At 38.6% G+C, this 20792-nt stretch overlaps 1 protein-coding gene across 1 annotated transcript in view; it reads left to right on the top strand.

Annotated features, from left to right (window-relative positions):
- The window catches only part of IL1RAPL2 (interleukin 1 receptor accessory protein like 2), a 1213983-nt gene that overhangs the window by 51730 nt on the left and 1141461 nt on the right, over positions 1-20792 (top strand). The window contains exon 2 of the mRNA XM_003801635.1: positions 9067-9167. Coding sequence (XP_003801683.1) covers positions 9083-9167 — 85 coding nt within the window. The 5' untranslated portion in view covers positions 9067-9082. The remainder of the gene's footprint in view (positions 1-9066; positions 9168-20792) is intronic.

Here is a 20792-nt window from a genome sequence, read left to right as displayed (position 1 = left end):
CCTTGGTGTATGTGCCCAGTGCCCTACCCACTGAGCTACCGGTGCTGTCCTGTTTTTCATTTGTGTTATAGATCTACCCATGTCTATACATAGCTCTCTATCTCAGTCTGTTTAATGGCTGTATAATATTCCATAGTATGGATGTACCCCACCCTTCTTGTGAAAAGGTATTTAGTTCCCAGATTTTCACTATCAAAACACTGCGTTGACCATCCTTGTACAGGTGTATGTTTCTATACGTGTACATTTCCACTTCTGGAGTATAAATTCCTACAATCTCTTGTGTATTTTAAATTTTGTCAGGTATTGTCAATCTACTTTCAGAATGCTGTGATTATTTATAGTCTCATAAACAGTATAGTGTATGAATGTGTACTATATTACATTAGTAATGTATAAAAGTATACATTATATTTTGAAGAATACTGACAAACACTTTTATTGTTGGAAGAAATGATTAACGATTGAAGACTTTTGTCTAAACAGCTTGTAAGACCTTATACACACTACTTCTAAGTTTTCTGACTGGAGCAACCCTGAAAAAGACTGATCCATGTCACACATAATGCTTTTGGTTATATCTTAAAAGTCAGAACTCAATCTGGTTGCAAAGAAGGCTTTGAAATGAAATCTTCATTTTTAGGGACTACGTACCAAGCCAAAAACTGGGGAAGGGGGAGTTCTTATTACTACAGAATAAGAAAAGAAATTTGTGTAAGGAATACTAATGACCTGCCATTCCTTACAAAGAATACAGCCATTTGGGGAGATAGTAAGTCAGAAAAAGCAGGCCAGTAAACCAAAGGGTGTGATTATAGCAACATCTTCCCCTGCTCTCTTGGAATGTTTCAAAGCCAGTGTCCCTGGGAAAGAACAGAAAAGTAACTTTCTTCCCCAACCTGGCTGGAGGGCATTGATTTGCCCTTAGTGCAAAAAATCAGTCCCTGTACAGAAGAGGAAGACTCCCTCTAAGCGACCCCCTCCCACATTCCAAACCTGCTGATAAGGGGTAATAAAAGCCTCTGGAAAGTGTGATAGTCAGCTGGCTGTTGGTCAGACTCCACTCTGCTCTCCTCAGTAAAGCCTCTCCTTAATCCCTGGAATCACCTGAGCTGGCCTCCTCTCCTTCTGTGGACCCTCACCTCAACTCTACCCTCGAACCCCTCAAGAAACCTGTTCTCAGTTAATTATAGCAATTTTTTGCCTCTATGTTTGCTTCTTTTCTTATGCTCTGGAGAGATAGTCCCTTCTGCTATCTCTCACTAGTCCTCTCTTCTTATCTTGTTTAATACTCGGTCACTATGTTAATTTTTTTGTATCTCCATTTCTGTCTTTTGTTCTCTTGCCTTATGTTTTTTCTTTCTCTGTTTTCCCTCTGTGTATATTTTTTCCTCCATCTGCATCCTATCCATTTGTCTCTATCTTTTGCTGTGTCTGTTTTCTTCTTTTTATCTTTGGGTATGTTGGTTTCAGTCTCAATGTCTCTTCCTACCTCCATTTCTAATAATTAGAGCTGATAACAGAGTCAGCTGCTACTTTATGTAGTTGTTTTCACATGATGGGAAATACTTGAGGATAGGCTAGATATAGGGATACTGTAAAAATGATTGGTTGAAAGTTGGACTACATAATTATTCAGATCCTTTTCAGATTTGAGTCTAATTGAGCGCCAACTTTCCTTTGTCAATAAAATCTTGTTGATATTTCATCTTTTGTTTTCTGATTGAGGATCTAATAGCACTTCAGGGACATCTCTATGTGAATACCAGATTTTCACTGTTTATTCTATAACTTCATTGTAGGTGACTGTGTAATTAATTAGACTATGTAAGAGATTGAGACAAATATTAGTTGACTGCAGAAGAACTAACTTCTACATATGTATGTATATGTACATTTGTGTGGATTATATTGTAGCAGGAAACCGACACAGACAGAAGACTCCAGGCACCAGTTGGAAGAGGAAGTGTGCTTTAACCAAGGGCGGGCTACTTGTCCTCAAAGGCAATGGAAGGCTTAAGAGGTTACAGTGTTACTAACTATCTAGGCCCAGCACATACCAAGGGAAGGGCACACAGGTAACAGAGACATCTGCTGCAGTAGAGGTAGGAGTGTTACAGACTGTTTGGCTAATGCCTATACAGAGTGACTAGGACTGATCTTTAGCTTGGCTTTTACTCTCTTGCCTCAATATATATACACGTGGAAACATTGCAGATACCAACATTTTCTCTCATGGCAAGAATATAATAAATGATATATATTTGCATTCTCTTTGCAACTAGCTAATATTTTTAGTTGGATCTATTAATTGTACTTCAATGTATCGATAAGATAAACTTGTTTTGGATTCTAGAGTGAAGAGTTTGCTCTATAGATATTGTAAAAAATCAGCATGAAACCAGGAACCTGACATACCTCCTACTTCAAGGGGGAGAGAGGAGTAAAGTGGAGAAGGTAATTTGCAAACTATACTTGAAAGTCATTCGACCATAGCATCGTCATTACGATTATCTGTGAAAAAATTTAGTTCAATTACATTTTTAAAAATTCTTTCTTCAAGGTGGCATTGTTCATATCAGGATTTGGTCCTCTAAGGAGAGGAATACTAATGCCTTCATTAAGCACTATCTTAGCATCTTCATTCTTTAGAGTTCGGCATGTGGCCTTCGTGATTTTTTAATATTAACCCTGGAGAATCAGTAAACACAAAGCTCTCAGGGGAATATGAACTTTAGGACTAAGAACCATTGCATATTTATAGCCATAGTAGAGGGTAAGACTCTTTGGGAAAAAAAAAGCAATTTTGAAATAATTGAATAGCAACATAATTGCCATCGTAGTAGGTATTATACATACTCCTGTACACTTTCTTCACACAACAGTAAGTTGGTTGTAAAATCAGCAGGAGGAAAATGTTGTAATGTAATAAACCTAAATTTCAGTGTAAGATTTCCAGGGGTAACTAGAGCTACTTCTGACACTTTGTAGAATCAGATGTTGGAAGCCCAGTGGTCAGTTCTGAGACAGTCCTTGGTCAGTGATGGGGTATTCAGGCAGACTGCTGTTGCAGATGAACACTGCTAGGAGATTGATTACACTGGCCTTTCTTTTTGACTGTTTGAATTGGCAGTTTGGCAGATTTCCTTTTCAATGGGAAATCTAAATCACCTATTGAACATACTACAAAACACTTGTCTTATTCTGCATTCCCTTACCCCCTTATGATAGGTTATTCTTCACTGTCCTACACTTGACTAAGTGTTCTAGTATGGATGTATCTCTGCGGTGAGGTTATAGCATGTGGAAGACAAGGAACCATGTTTTCTCATATTAGATGTGGTTATGATGCCCATATACATCATCTAATTTCTAGGGTAAAAAATAATTGAGTAGTATTTAAGAAATTAGGCATTGTAGATACAGAAACCTAAATTCAGATCCTTTTTCCGTAATTTATTAACATCATGACCTTAGGTAATTGCAGGTGTCAGTTTCCTGAAAAGTAAAATGGGAGTAGTAACACCTGATAAGATTCTTGAGAGGATAAAATGCCATATAACCATTTAGCCTGATGTCTTGCCCATACGAAATGCTTAAATTATTATTATTATCATCATAAAATGTAATGGTTCAGCAAAGTCTGTTGAATTAGTTAACTGTCCTGTGGATGAGATTGGAAAATACGTGGACTTCAAAACTTCATATGCCCAGTTTTTCTAATCCCTACTAATTCTAACAGGAAGAGGAATGTATGAAATAATTATATGGTTAATTTAATTCAATTCTAATAATGATTTCACTAGTCCAAGTTAAACATTAAGTAATTTGATTTCACAAATAGTAAGGAGGGACCAATAAAATAAGGAAGGAATTAGAACTATTTCTGGGTCAGCTACTTTCTATACTTACTATCTCTTAATATCAATTACAAAATACAGTTCTTGTTTCGAGTGAAAATGATCTCATCACAACCACTGGATAAATAGAGTTTTGAAAGGGCTTTCTTAAATCATCTTTTTGGTTTCATCACCACTTACAAAATATCAGAATTCTAAAAAACAGTCTCTGCAAACTGGTAGCTTTTAGATAGAACTAGTGAAGGTACAATCATGGATAGAATTGGTTTAGGGTAAGAAGAGCATGGCAACTCCTAAAATGTAACCAGCACAGTTAAGTTAGTAATCAGCTGAGTACAGCAACCCTGAGTACAGTACAGAGTTAAATCAGAGATGGGACAATGTTCTTAACAAATCGCTGGGGTAAGTTCTAAACAGGGGAGACAAAACTGGGGAGCTAGAGTGGGTATTCAATTTAAGAAAATTTTGAATAATAAGCATGCCTTTGAAAATCTAGAGCCTACTCAGTCTTCTGAGCTATAAATTTGACAAATAAAGTCTATGGAAAACAGAATTATGCGGACAACTTAATGGTATCTTCAGAGTCTTGGTTTGGTTTCTCCCCAGATTAGACCCTCAGATAAAGATTTGGATGTAGGTAGAGTTTATTTGGGAAATGATCCCAGAAGTACTGCAAGGGAGTGGCTAAGTCAGACTGGAAGGGAGGAAAAGTAAATAAAGAGTGTGTTAATTGACAGTTTGGCACTCTGTCCTACTAAAACATACTAAAGGGCGAGGGAGCTGGGGTGTTCATTCACCAACTCCCATCACTGACTGACAATCATTTCTTTGGGGTTTTAATGACCTGGCTGGCCTCTTAGGCTAGTTAAGTTGCTTTTGCAGGCAGAGAAGCACTTGTGGCTGGGAAATATAAGAAGACTTCTGCAGATGATTTTTAGGGTGGGCCAAGAGGACATGATTTGGGCATCAACAGTGTGCATAACAGCAGGAGATAGGACACATCCCATATTTGGCTAATCCTATATTAGACTAGAGATGTTCTATTTTGAACAAATAACCTGAATGAAAAAGAAAACACTGATAGCTTCAATTCATTTGTGTTACTTCAACACTTGATATGTTATCTACATAGGTCTTCTTGTATTTGTTAAAATATTTTTTTATTCCTTATCACTGTGATATATTTAATCTACCTTAGGAACAACTGTTATATAGCATAAGGGTGAGTAGATTCTACACCATCACCTATGAGATTTTATTTTATTTATTTTTTATACATTGATGCTTTCATGGGGTACATTGTGCTGATTTTATCAGTTAGGAATGCTTACATCAAACTAGTTAACATAGCCTTCACCTCATTTGCTTATTATTGTGTTAAGACAATTATACTCCATAGTTAATAGATTTGACATATATCCTTGCAGTATGAACTGTAGGAGTGGTCCCACCATTTATGTTCCTTCCATCAAATCTCCCTCCTCCCCTCCCATTCCCTTGTCTTCCCTCCATCGTCTTGGGCTATAGTTGTGGTTTATCTTTCTTGTGAAAGTGTGATTATATATTGGTTTCATAATAGTACTGAGTACATTGGATACTTTTTCTTCCATTCTTGAGATACTTTACTAAGAAGTGTATGTTCCAGCTCCATCCATGTAAACATAAAAGAGGTAAAGTCTCCATCTTTTTTTAAGGCTGCATAATATTTAAATATTTCTTAATCACCAATTGTATGTCAGGCTGTGTGTTAGGTACTGAGGATACCATAGTTAATGACTAAGTGTCTTCCCTCATGAAGGTTACGTTCTAGTGGACAGGAGGAGCAAAGACATCTGAGCTAGCAAGTTTAACACATTTACGGAGGGGTTCAATTCAGTGGAATATAAACTTGAAATGGTATTATTTTTTTCCCCACTGATTGCTACTTCTCTGTATTTACCTTTTCTCCCCTGGGAGACAGTGATTCTATATTTTTCAGCTTCTTTCACATATTAGAAGAATCTCATTTTGATTTGGCATTTGTCTTGCTTACTCTAAGCTCCTATCTGATTCACATAGTGTGTCTTCCTCTTTCCTCAAACAGATCTGATATATGGCTCCAGTGGCTAGGTGTCTGGGGGCTGCATGGTATGCTTTTATACATCTCTTTCTCTGCCTCCTTCCTTTTTCTCTTGTGTCAACTTTGGTGTTGCCTTGAAAGGGAGTGGCTGAGGAAGAGTGAGAGGGAAAATATAGATATTTGTGCCTGTGTGTGCCTTCTCTTTGGGTGGTCATAATTTCTCTTCTAGCCAGCTATGTTATAAACAGCCTGTTGATGAGAGCCTTCTATAAGCATCTCCTTTGGCTTTGGAAATCCCTTATGAGATTTGATTATATCTTCTGTCAGACCTTATGCTTATGGCGTCATATCACTTTCCTCTCATATACATTCATCTTATCTCATGTTACAAAGGCAGGAATCATCTATTTACCTATTGCAACTTGGACCTGTGGGCATATGTCAAATCCATCTCCCATGCCTCTTGGGTCCCAGAAATTTACCGTGTGTTGGGAATAGGGGAGAATTAGTCCTTTCCTCATTGTCATCTGACAGCCTTCAACATACTATCTCTCCTTGGGGTTCTTTATCCCTGCTTCCGTGGTGCAGGGGGAGTCTGCATGTCTCATGTTAATTTTGCATGTCAACTGGAAAGGAAAAGCCTGTCTTCCTTATCAAAAGGTGACCTTCTCTTTCTTCCTAAGCCTCATTATTTATCAATGGGGTGAGAGTGGGGTACATTATCAGCATTAGTTCACTTAGCTGGTGGCCTCAGATACCAAATTCTGGAAGTTTTCCGAAGTTAGGATATTAGGTAGATCTTTGAGTTCAATTCCAGGAAAAGAGGATCTACCCTAGCTCTTTTTTTTTTCTTTTTGGAGACAGAGTATCACCTTGTCACCCTCAGTAGTGTGCTGTAGTATCATAGCTCACAGCAATCTCAAACTCTTGGTCTTAAGTGATTCTCTTGCCTCAGCCTCCCAAGTAGCTGGCAATACAGGCACCTGCCACAATGCCTGGCTATTTTTAGGGACAAGGTCTCACTTTTGCTCAGACTGGTCTTGAACTTGTGAGCTCAGGCAATCCACCTGCCTTGGCCTCCCAGAGGGCTAGGATTACAGGTGTAAGCCACTCTGGGGCTTTTTCCCCAGCTCTTGATTCACTTTGTTAGTCCTACGTTCTGCGTAAGGTTCTGCACTATTAGGTACAAAGCAATTATTTTTAAAATAAATCTTTATATATAATTCTGGATCTTTAATTGTTATCCAGATGATATTTTTACCTTTCTATTCAGGTTTTTCTTCTATTCATTATTTCAGGAATTACTGTAGTGTCACCTCATCGCCCCCTTAGCCATTTTCATTTTTTAAGCTAAGATTTAATGTACATTTATTTTTAACAGATGGTTTACCACTTTTATATACTGGGATTATGATACTCCCACTGTACCACTGTGGCACTTATATTCTGATTCTTAAAGAATCCTAGATGAGCCACCATGTAGGTAACCAATTTACTAAAAAGTCTTAACTCAATAGGGACAAAAACTTAGTGATTTGGTTATTTCCCCAGATGTCTACTGGTAGTGTTTTAGCAATCTCCTTTCCCTGTTAAGGAATGGGGAGACAATAATATCTCAGTCCAATTTCACACTTTTTTTTTTTTTTTCAGAGCCTCAAGCTGTCCCCCTGGGTAGAGTGCCGTGGCATTACAGCTCACAGCAACCTCCAATTTCTGGGCTCAAGCGAGTCTCCTGCCTCCGCCTCCCAAGTAGCTGGGGCCACAGGCGCCCACCACAACGCCTGGCTATTTTTTGGTTGCAGCTGTCATTGTTGTTTGGTGGGTCCGGGCTGGGGATTCGAACCCGCCACCTTAGATGTACGTGGCTGGCGCCTTAGCCGGTTGAGCTATAGGCGCCAAGCCCCAATTTCACACTTTTTAAAGTTATTTTTGGTTTTGGAACAATTCCATTCCAATTGTTTAAAATTCAGTACTGTCATTTTAAAATGTCATTGTCAAAGTTGAGGAAAACCTCTTCCTGGCACATAAACAAAATAATTAAGTGCTGATGAGTTTTATAAATAAAACAAGCAAAGTAGTGAGCTAAGGAATGATAGAATTAGAATCAGATAGTTGGGAAAGGCTTTTTTGTGGAACTGAGATATGTAGGATATTTAAAAAAAAAAACTAAGTGAAGAGTGGAAAGCTGTATTCTCTAGGAAAAGTCGATGTGCAAAGGCCATGAGAAAAATGACAGCACGTTTCAGGGACAGAATAAAAACAACCATAGTGGCTTAACTATAGCCACTAAGGAGGAAAACTTTGTGACATCAGGGCAAAAAGGCACCTGGGGCCCCCACCTGTAGACTCATGGAAGGAATTCAGATTTTACTCTAAATTAAGGTGACCAGATTTTAACATTGGTAAAGTGGGACACCATTGGGGGGGGTGTTCTTAATTAAAAATTTGGTCTATATAGAGCAACAAAATTTTTCATAGAACACAAAAATAGTATTGTAATATATATATTTATATGTGCATATATAAATATATATTTTTTAATTTGTACTTTAACATAAGTACAATTTACAAATACAATACATTAAAAAAATTATGTATAGGGCAGAGCCTGTGGCTCAAAGGAGTGGGCGCAGGTCCACCTGGGTGACCTTGCCCAGGAGGGCAGTAGGGAGTTTAGATTAGCCTATTAGCCTTTTCATTTCCAAATGAAGTTACATTTACCTCTTCATTCCCAAATGGAGTTACATTAACCTTTTCAGCAGCTGAAAACAGTATATTCCCTTCCCATTGTCCCACCATTCCCTAGCTTGTCGTGCATTCTTTCCAAAAATTGGGACTTTTTTAAAACAAGGTGGTATGCCATGGCGGGAGAAATTGTTAAAAATCGTGACTGTCCTGCCAAAAGCAGGACGTCTGGTCACCTTACTCTAAATCCAGTGGGAAGCCATTGAAAAGTTTTAAGCAGGGACCTCTGAGATGTTTTAATTGTGACCTTTCGTGTTTTCTTATTTGCATAAAAATAAAGCCAGAAGTCACCATACGGTCATTAATTCTGTAATGGATGTTTGAGAAATGTAAAATTACAGCTGCTGTTTTGTTTAGGCAAAGATCTTGGTTCAAATTTCCCTTTCTTTTTTGACTTTTCAGCTGCCAAGGAAAGTGAATGATGAAGCTGCCATTTCTTTTGGCCCTTGTGGTCTGTTCTGTAGTCAGCACAAATTTGAAGATGGTGTCAAAGCGAAATTCTGGTAAGTTGCTGGCAAATTGTCACTGTTTGGCCAAAAATGTGTGGTTTTTATAAACATCCAGAGGGCATCTGTGCCTTTAACTATGAATATCTTTAAACAGAAGCACTTGTATTCCAGCTATGTTGGAAAGTAGCCAAAATAAAAATGAGGTTTTATTCTACCACTGAGAAAATGTTGGGAAACCAGTGGAATTTTGTTAAACTTCAATAACCAATATACTCTCAGTGGACAATGCAATATTTAAGAGCCTACTTAGAGCTGGTTACATTTGCTAGTAAATAAACACTTAGGAAAAACTTAACAAATGAGAAGATAGGAAACCTTCAGAAATATCTGCATCTGCCTCCTAATTGAGTGTGTAGAATTACAATTTAAATGAAAGCTTTTGACAAATGTTGGTGAGCTTTAGTTCCTCATGCTTTTACTGAGTAGGAAGAGGTTTAAAGGCTGCAAATTCAGAAATATTAATTGCCTGAAGAGGAATTTCTTGAGAAGAAATATCTATTCCTAGAACATGGTGGTCTGGCAGGCAGCCATGATTGTACTGACAGATTAGCTGTAGCTGGTACATATTCCAATCAAAGCTTAATCATTGTTTAATAACACTTGGATATATATGTCTTTCAGTTTTGATTATACATTCTAGCTATAATTACAAACTATGCATGAGATTTAAGAATTGATTTTCTGTCTGTAATCATTCCATTACGACATTGAAGAATCTATTAGTATATGGAAATAAAAGATTACACTGGGGCTTTCTACTGGCTTCTAATTGAGTTATTTCCCAGAATCGAATGTACACGCTTTACTTTCTCATTAAGTATCAAATCCGGGCAATAGAGTGCATGCTTTTCAAAGCAATAAATTCTGGGTGGGGCTTGGAGTTTGGTTAATGTTTGTTTTCTGAGGCAAGGATACTTGCTAATTGAGATAGCTAACAAATAGTCTTGTTGTTTCATTGATAATACATTAATAAGTTTTTCTTAAAATAGTCACAGGCTATAAAATAGAGTAATACTACTGAAATCCAAAGGATTCTGGAATGATAAAGGTAGGGCAATATGTTGGCTTTTTCTCATCTTGTAGACTCATGTATATATTTAAATCACTTTTGTATATTTTGCCTCTCATCTCTATTTGTGCGTAACATTTTACCTATCATCTCTCCAACTTGGCCTATCATTCATGGATGCCTTTTTTGGCCTTAACATTTGAAGTCACATTTTTACTTTCAATCTTGGTTTATGTTGATTGTTGCTGGAATAAAATACTTGAAGAGATCACATAAGAGCAAATGTAACTTATTGGACCACATCCCATTTTCCTTACTTGGTGATGTCATACAGTCTGGAATAGAGTCTGAAAGGAAAAAAATATAGAATTGAGAATATAAAAAGCCACCCATATTATTATCCATATTATTATGGTAGTTTAAGTAACATCCAAACTAAAAACGAAACAAAAACAAGTTGCTACCCTTGTGTTGTGTATGTAAAAAGTGTGTATGTATGCGTGTACATGTATTTTTTTATATATATGATACATCTAGAGAGAGAAAAAAGTTATTAACACACAGTTGTTATTCAAAAATCAACTTTTCTTTTTTTGAGACTGAGTCTCACTTTGTCACCCTCAGTAGAGTACTTTGGTGTCCCAGCTCACAGCAACCTCCAGCTCCTGGGCTTAGGCGATTCTCTTGCCTCAGCCTCCCAAGTAGCTGGGACTATAGGCGCTGACCACAATGCCCAGCTATTTTATTGTTGCAGTTTAGCCGGAGTCAAGTTCGAACCCGCCACCCTCGGTATATGGGGCCAGCGCCCTATTCACTGAGCCATAGGCGCCACCCCAAAAATCAATTTCTTAGTGCTTAGGCCCTTTATTTGTACCTGTGGCTTCTTAAGGGTTCCTAGCTTTGACTTTGTAGGTAGTTTGGACAATGGTATCATATCTGCAGTCAGCTTTTTTTTTGGAGACAGAGTCTAACTTTGTCACACTTGGTAGAGTGCCATGGTGTCATACCTCACAGCAACCTTAAACTCTTGGGCTTAAGCAATTCTCTTGCTTCAGCCTCCCAAGTAACTAGGGCTACAGGCACCCTACCACAACATTCAGCTATTTTTTTGTTGCAGTTGTCATTGTTGTTTTAGCAGGCCTGGCCAGGTTCAAACCCACCAGTCCTGGTGTATGTGGCCGGCGCCCTAACCACTGAGCAATGTGCCAGAGACTGCAGTCAGCTTTGTTGAAGAAACATTACCCCTAAAGTTATTTCCCTTAGAGTCAAAGTGCTTGAATAGTTTCAATCTCCCCTTTTCCACCTACAATAGCAATTACAATGTTGAAACAAACTTTTCCAATAGGTCTGGCCAGTAGTAATGGTTTGAATCCACAGTTGGTTCTTTCCTTTTAAGCTTTCCTACTTTTGTGTATAGCATAGATGGAGTAGACAGGAAAGACTAATAGGTTGGTGTTGGTTTGTGCTTTCTGCACCATTTTTGTTTGTGTGTTTATTTCATAACACAAAATAATTGGGCATGGGATAAATAAGAAATCTTAAAGGTGATGAAAATGGGGGTATATTGGGGGCAGTTCTTTTGTTTTACTTTTCCCTTCTGTTCAGCCACTCCTATGATAATGCCTTCTCCAGCCCTATACCTCTTACACCTCTGTTAGTTAAAGTTATTATTTTATGTACAAAATAGAATTATTTGTGCTCTCATTATTATAGTTCTATTTGAGTTGCCTTATCTTTGGAAGAACATTAAAAAATCCTTCGGCAAATCTGTAATACAAATTTTTGCCTCATGCAGCTTGTGAGGTCCTTTACCTGTTGCCAGTTTTAGAGACTCAGGTTCACAGAATCACTCATGGAACTCACAGCTTTTATCTTTCTCCCTGCTTCCCCTCCCCCAAGCCAAGAAATGAAGAATGATCGCGCCCTTTATTTATTGACATTTAGAACTGTTCGCTGCCAGATGTGAAGCCAGTTATAAGGATTTCTGTACAGTTTATTGTATATAGGGATCCCTTTCACTGAGATCCTGCAACTCCAGTTGCCAGTGGCCTCCCTCATGCACAACACAGAGGACGAAGGGATAGAAGTTTCATCTTCTGTACTTGTCAAACAAGGAAAAGAACTTAATAACAGATGCAAGTTAGGTTTTTGTTCTGCGAGGTTTATTTCAGTTTACTCTTGGCACATATTGAAGCTCCTGGTTTTGGATGGTATATGAATTTTAGCAGTGCCAGCATAAGCTGTATTTCCATGTAATGCCCCTTCTTCGCACTTGGCAAGCCCTAGCATCAGCCCTGGCTCAGGAAATAGCAAAGGTGGCACTGAGACTGTATCTAGGGCTTGGTTGTATTAGAAGATACTAAAATGCACAGCATTTAATTTTAAGGACTCTAGCTGATTAGCCAAGTGTGATTTTTTTTTTTGTCGTCTTCATAGAAAATTCATGAATATCCTTCAGTATTCACGTTTTCTAAATTTAAGACTCTACAGATAAGGTCATTTAAAAAACTACTCTATCAGAAGTAGGCTTCTTTTCCTTAAAGGTGTCATTCTTTATGGAAGGAAATTGGTTAGTATCTTGATAAAGGTCAATGACAGATATGCCCATTTCTTTTGCCAGTAGAGGACACATGTAGCTAAAACTAATTTGTAATGGGATGGGTGGGAGAAATTACTCTCCCTCAAGAACAGGTCACTCAAGATCTATTTACTCGTTTTTTAACCTGAAAAACTGTATCTTCAGAATACATATAGACTTTATTATTTGGGGCATTAAATTGTTCCTTTAGCTTTTGCTGCTGTTACCACACACACACACACACACACACACACAAAATGTGAGCTATGTTATACGGTTGTTGGCATTCAGCTCTCCCAGGCTAGATCTCTGTATCAGAGGAGATGGTGTGAATTTAATGAGAGGTTATTAATTTTGAACCCCAAATGGGTTAACCTGCACTCAATTTATCTGGAGGATAACCTTAGGAAAATGACTTCTCAGTGAAATGGCATTGTGGCAGAAAAATTGTAGAGCTACCAAAAATACCTGAATCATCTAGAAGGATGAAGTTCCTAATGGTAAGGAGGATCTGAAGACTCGCTAGCATACAGTGGATGCTTAGAACATTTGGAATGGATTTACAGAACCATTCAATTCCATGTAATGAGAGAAGTGTATTATTTTGAGGCTTTGATTTATAGGATTATGGAATTTTATGAGTGTTGATGAGGGAGTAGCAGTTTGTTTTCACTAAAAATATGTTGGTTTTAGAATTTCCAGTTAGATAACCAGTGATGACCATTAAGGCAAGGTAGAGGTTATGCAAGCTTACATGTGTAGGAAAGCTAGAGTCTCTTAAGCCATTTCCAAGTGTAAACAACATAACTTCCCTTGAGAAATGATTGCTACATAATCAAAAACAACACAAACTATCCTGCTTTGAATTCTTCAAAAGAGACAATAAAATATCTTAAAATGCTGTTTAAAAGTAATGTTGCTCTTAGGATATTCACACTGTGCCCTTTAGATGTGGAGTGCAGCAGAGGTTAGAACATCAACAAGGTGCTATTGAAACTTCATCTCTTAAATTTATTCTAATGAGCTATGATCAAGGAGAAAAATACTTCCCCCGATCTATTTGTTAATTGAAAGAGAAAATCTGAGACTTTGTTATTTTATCTCATTAATTAGGGTAACTTCTCTGGAGGAAACTGGATCTTTGAAGGAAGGAAAAGTGGTATTGGAAGGGTGGCTAGGTCACTAAAGTGGTATAGGACAAAGTTTGGTGTATAAGACAAAATTTAGAGCAAGAAAGGAATAGGCAGGGATGAGAGATGTTAGTCGGAAAGAACTCGTGACCAAAATTGAGCTGAATAAAAAACACACTTGTTGAAGAAGTAATTTTTTTTAATTATTTAAGACTGTTATTAACAGGTGCTTGCAGTTTGTTGACTTTTTTGAAAAAATCAAGTTGTAAACTTTTATTACAGATTAAAAATGAAGTTCTTAAAAATCTCAAATTGACCAGATATGAAATAATTTAAAAATCTTTAAAGGCACATTGAGGAAAACCAGGCTTTTTAAGAAAAACACGTTTGTTGTTACCAAAAAAGACTTCTTTGGGTAAAAATAATAAAAACCCCGTGCTTCATAGATAATGCAGGTAGCTCTGGTTATCTGGTCAATGGGCGGAAAGCAAGCACTTAAGGTGTTCAGCTCCAATCTTTGGTTCCTTTCTTATTGCTGGAATTTCATATTCGTTTCTTCTCAAATGACTAAACCGGATGATGGTAGAGATGGTGAGTAGCATTTACTCAGCCCAGCCCTGCCCAGCCTCGGGGGCAGACGAATTTTCAGCTGATGGATCGGCTGCTTTTGTCTCTTTGCCATCTTGTGGTTTAGGGTTTTCCGGGCATCTGCAATGGTAATTGAAGTTGCGACGGTACCGGGTACTGATGTTGAGGTGGCTGCTGACCTTGGGTCTCATCTTGATTCTCTGTATCCTCTTCGTTGCCGTCCTCTCTGGGCTGTCTTTGGCGAGGAGGGCCCCTGCGGAATCGTGGCCTATAACCCCATACATATTCTGTCTTATTGGTCTACCTTGTTCTCCTGCACCCTGGTTGTCAGCACCTTCCATCACTTCTCCCTGCACAGGAGGGTTGGAATACTGTGGTCGACACCCTTGGCATCTCCTCATGTAGTAAGGCGGGAACCTTTGCCTGCAGCAGGGCCGGCGTTGTTGGGCCTGGCCTTCAGGAGTGCTGTCCGATCCCTCGATCCCTCGTTCTTTTCCCCGCTCTTACTATTCTGGTAATTCTGCTGGTAATTGCGTGGAAACCCCAGCGACGTAGAGAGCACTTATAATGGTTACGGTGTGCTTTGTATTTACTGCCTTGAACTGGAATTCCACCAGGGCCTGTAACATTTGCTGCCTTCGCACCCTTTTCTCCTTCAACAACATCAAACTCCACAGTCTCTCCATCTCCTACACTGCGAAGGGACTTCTTGGGGTTATTCTTCCTACGTCAATCTGCTGTACAAACACATCTTCCTTGGTGTCATTCCTGTTGATGAAACCATATTGTTTCTTACATTGCACCATTTTACTGTTCCCAAAACCTTTGTTTGGTGATCTTTTTGTCCCCGGCAGGCGCTGCCGATGTGAGGCTGCCCAGGCCACTGCTCCCTGTGCGGCTGCCGGTAGTGCTGGGCCTGGTGTCGGCAGCGCTGAGGGCCGGGGTGGCAGGTGGCTCCTGGGTCTTGGCCTCGCTGCTCAGGGTTGTGGTGCTGGTGACTGGGGCTGGCTGCGGTGGCTGCGGCAGCTGCGGCTCCTCCCAATGTGTGATGGTAACTAGGCTGGAGGCGGTAGTAGGGCTGCTCAGGGCTCTCTGGGGTCCTCTCTCCACTCCCGCTACAGATCGAACTGAAGAAGTAATTTTAAAGTTCTCATCATTGAATTGTAGATGGCCAAGGCATAGCCTATTGAACTTTTACGGTATGTGCAGCATTCTACTTACCTTACAGTGGAGACAAGAGGGAGGGAAAATAAATCAAAACTCCTTTGTTCAGGATACTTAATCTCTGTGGGATCAGTGATTGGCGATACAAATTATGGTTTAGGTTTTGTTAGGGAGGATGTATGGCCCTATTTGATGGCATGTTCCTTTCTCCTAAGATAGGACCCTTTTGGAGTTTTAGCTGGATGCCTAGGTGTTAACAAGTTTCTCTACCACTGATTATTTTTTAATATCACTGTTGATCATTAACCCTTTAGTGGCCACTCCCTAATAAGCCCTCCATAGTCTTTCCCTAAGCATGTTGAGTCCTGTCCTCCGTGAGGGACTCATCAGAAACCATGCCACTCTACTGCTGTGCCAAAAACCAAAAAGACAGAAAAGCAAAAGGGGGGGCTGGGGGCCCTTTAATACTGATTTCTTTTAGTAAAAAAATGGTATTTATTTCTTTAAAAAAATTGTGATTTCATTCAGATATTTCCAATTCAAATCCAGCATCACAGGGTTCGTCCTCATATTTTATATACTTTTCCCCACAGTGAGAACCCTGATTCCCACCAACATCAGTATATTTACTTGTTTTATCCTATAAGTTATACAAAGTAGTTTTAGAACAACTAAACATCACCACTAATGATAAACCTACTGAACTACATATTTTGCAAATCTTTTTGTCCCTAGAATTTATCCCACTAAAGCTGCACAGTAGTGTTCAAAAGTTGCTTGAGCGAAATTATTTTTCTCTATGGTTTTGGTATTAATTCAACATAAAGTTAATTTATGTCTATTCATATACAACTTGCTTTTTTATCTTCGATTAATTTGTTTTTAAAGACAGAATCTCACTCTGCCAACCTGGGTAGAGTGCTGTGGTGTCATAGTTCACAGCAATCTCCAGCTCTTGGGCTCAAGCAATCCTCTTGCCTCAGCCTCTCAAGTAGCTGGTACTGTAGGTGCCTGCCATAACACCCAGCTATTTTTAGAGACAAGGTCTTGCTCTTGCTCAGGCTGGTCTCAAACTCCTGAGCTCAAGCAATCTACCCTCCTTGGCCTCCCAGAGGGCTAGGATTACAGGTGTGAGCCACCGTGCCTGGCTGAATTTTGGTTTTGAATACATAAACTATATCATTAGAAATTCAAAATTTTAGACAAAATAAATTGCTATACCTGTTCCTTTCTCCTGGTCTGACACATACCCTAGTTATAATCAATTAATTGTTGCTATTTCTTTCTTTTCTGTTTTTATACAAATCAAGTGTATGTATTTTTATTTCTAAGTGTTTTATACACAAAATGTAGCAAAAATAACTCTTTACTGTTTCTGTCCTTGCCTCCCTCTTGTGTGCTATATTTTGGAAATCAAGGACTTGAATTGTTTTAATTTTTTTCATATTGCAATCATGTATCACACTTAATAAAAGTTCAAATAGGTGGGGCGTGGTGGCATATGCCTGTAGTCTTAGATACTTGGGAGGCAAAAGTAGGAGGATCTCTTGAGCCCAATAGTTTGAGGCCAAGGTAATAGCAAAATACTCTTTCAGCCTCAGAATTAACTAATAATAAATTTCACATAGATTCTTCAAGATAGTTTCTTTAGATATATATGTGTGTAGATGATGTAAATATCCTCAACAATATGTATTTTTCAAACTTAGAACTATACTGTATACACTATTCTCCAATTTGATTTGTTACTTCACTTGTTATCTTTACCTATAACCTCTAATCCTTGGCAGTTAATATCTAACTCATATCTTTTTTTATTTTTATTTTTTATTGAAACAGAGTTTCACTATGTCACCCTCCATAGAGTGCTTTGGTATCACAGTTCACAGCAACCTGAAACTCTTGGGCTTAAATGATTCTCTTGCCTCAGCCTCCCAAGTAGCTGGGACAATGCCCGGCTATTTTTTGTTGCAGTTGTCATTGTTGTTAGCTGGCCTGGGCTGGTTAGAACCCACCACCGTCAGTGCATGTGGCTGGTACCATAATCACTGTGCTATGGGTGCTGAGCCATATCTAACTCATATCTTTAAATACTGTGCAGTGTTCCATCATGTAGACTTACTATAAAATTAAATCTGTGCTCTGTGGAGATTAGAGTTTCATCCTTAGGTTTTGCTATTCTAAAACAATGCTTGAAGGAGTACTCTATTACATAGATCTCAGTGCACTAGAAGAGCAAATGATTTTGTAGAGTAGATTCCTAGAAGAGGAAATGTTGCATAGAGGTTTCTTTAAAAGAGATGGCAAATTTCCCACCAATGTCACTGTACCAACTTCTATTTCTGCCAAAAGTATATTAGAGTTCCTTTCTTACTACACATTTAAAAACTGCATATTGTTAATTAAAAAGTTTTGGCTAATCTAAACCCAACTGAAGAACATCTCGTTGTTTACCATAAGAAAATTCCCAGGTTGGCTATGATGAGTATGTTCCTTGGATTGAAAAGGCAGGGGGATCTGCAGCAAGGTAATTCATTAAGTGAAAATCTTTCCCTATTTCATTAAGTTCGGTAACAGAATGGCAGAGAAGATAATGAGAGTTAACAACTCAGTCATTATTATTTTGGTTGTTATACAGTATCAACGACATCTGATATGATTGCAATGTTGAAGTCCTCTATGATACTGGTTGACTTTAAATGAAAAGGTGTGGATAATTAAGCTAATTAAAATATTCAATGAAAGCTGGAAGGTATGAAAACAATTTCCTGTAGGGATCCAATCCAGCTCTGTAGTGTAGCATCATCCAAATGCAGAGGTTACCAACCTTGCTATCATGTTGGATTTGTTACTGTCCATAAGGTTAAAGAATGAGAGAGAAGGAAGAGTAATTGAGCCTTTTATTAATTTTGATGTTGGGAGCTAGCCCATCCTCACGAACAGCCAAGAACTGCAGTGAATGGGCCCCTTTCTACTATGTTGTTTTGGAATGAAAGGATATTGTATCCGCCAGAATGGAGACAAGCTTCAAATGGCTGTTATTTCTGCTAGGTGAGTTTCTATAATAACCCAATTCATGTAGGCATGTTAGGCTAAAGTGCATCCCTTATGGGTCTGCTGATTTCTACAGGTATAATTTCCCCTAAATGAAATATGTGCTCTGCACAAGCACACCCTGAGTGTGCTTGGTCCTTGGAGAAAGCTGGCACCCAGAGATTTCTTAAAATACACATGACACCCCTAGTTCATCAGAGGAGTACTGAATATACAATTAAGAACTTTTGTTCATATTCTGATTTTTTGTTTTTGCTATTTTTGCTTCCATATATTTATTTGAAATCATGATAGAAAAGCTGATGTTTTGTGAGGATTGCACCAAGACTGTTCTCTAAAAGAATTCTTTGACATTCAGTGACCTTCCCCCAGGCTAAGAGTCTGGCCTTGCTTCTCTCTGTGGGTGTGACTTATGAGAGCTGTATTGTAAGTGTGCTGTCCATAAATGACTACAGACAGGAAACACATGGTTTTAAGAGACACCCATTAAACCCTTGAGATAAATGACATGTATTTGGCATTACTGCGATGTGGAAAAATAAGACGAGTAGTTGACTGAAACGGAATTCTGCTATGGAATGTCTTAGAAGCATGGGATTTATTAATTCATCAAACATGCAACCAAACTACATTAAATAGTCCTGGGCATCTCCGGGTGATTCCAAAATGAACAAGAGGTACTCTTTGTCCCCATGAACTTAGTAAATAAATCATAGGGGAAGGGAGAAACTAACATGGATTGAATGCCCTTATGTGCCAGGCACTTCATTCATAAATTGTCTCCTCATAAAAGACACTGAGGTAGGTAGGTCCTACTCTGATTTTATTGATAAGGAAACTGAGTCTTAGAGTGGCTAAATATTTTGACCACTTTTTAATGTGTAGGAAGTGGCAGAGCCAGGATTTCAAACCAGCTTTATCTGACTCCAGAGTTTTGCTCTTAAAAACATTCTTCCATGCTGTGCTTTTGTGTTGGCATCATAATCCAAAGCTAAGGGAGGATGAGTGTATCTGAGATTTCCCGACCTTTATGTGGCAAATCCAGCTTTTACATAATGGACTGATTCCAAAGTTCATGTTCTTTTCACTATACCGTGGATGTGTCTTGTTTACAACTCTTTTCAAAGGTATAAAATAGTAAGTTCTATTAGAAGCACAGACCCGGTTGAGTGGATGTTGGTTTGATGTTGGGATCTAGCCCATCCTCAAAGGAGAAGATGGAGAAGGGGTATTATTTCCAGCTGGTGGTGAGGGTAATTAGGGAAGGCTTCATGGGAGAGGCATCATTTGACATTGCGAAGACAGGGTGGGGGAATTGTGATGAGGGTGATATTCTGAGAAGAGGGAACAGCAGGAGCAGACTATGAATGTGTAAAGTGCAGGCAGGCTATTTTTGAGTATTGAGTATCCCAGATTGACTGGAGGATAGTACAAGATTCAACTAGTTAGGAAACATATTTGCACAGAAACAAGTAGCTAGACAGATGGTGTCTTGAATATGTCCCCAGTTTTAAAATTAAAGAAAGTATATTGAGAATTTAGAAAGGAAATGTTGGTTAACGTGCCTTGGAGTGGAAGGCGGCAGGAGGCAAGGTTGGTGGGATTTGCTGGTCCCAGGCTAATGTTTCTGTTCACAGGCTTTTCATTTGCTACAGTAGGAAGATTCAATCGGAGCTTTATTTTCAATTCTGGAAATGTCTTTTGAATAACAAAATTACTGAATAAGACATCATCCTCAATTATAAATTAGAATAAAGCTTATTTATCTGTACTCTTCAATCTTCACCTTTGGGGAATTAATGATTTTTTTTTTTTTTTCTCCTAAGTAACAAAAACTTTGTTTCTGGTCTTAGCATTACCAGCAGGTGGCACTGTAATACATTCCTTCCGTAGCTCTGAAGTAGCACTTTCCCATCCCATGACTGGCTTTAGAGTCTGAGATTAGAAGGAATAACAGTTTTTATAGTCACTGTAGTGTGATTGGTCTAATCTTTGCGTACCAGCGCTAAGCAACTGCGCCCCACCACCAGTCTTTCGTTTTTGAGGACTACTTTGCTTCTTAGGTTCTCACTGAACTACCTCTGTATCTTTCCATT

This window comes from Otolemur garnettii, unplaced genomic scaffold, assembly GCF_000181295.1.
Source record: "Otolemur garnettii isolate 467f Iridium unplaced genomic scaffold, OtoGar3 scaffold00216, whole genome shotgun sequence".
NCBI classification, from domain to species: Eukaryota; Metazoa; Chordata; class Mammalia; order Primates; family Galagidae; genus Otolemur; species Otolemur garnettii.
This window is presented reverse-complemented; position numbering and strand designations above follow the sequence as displayed.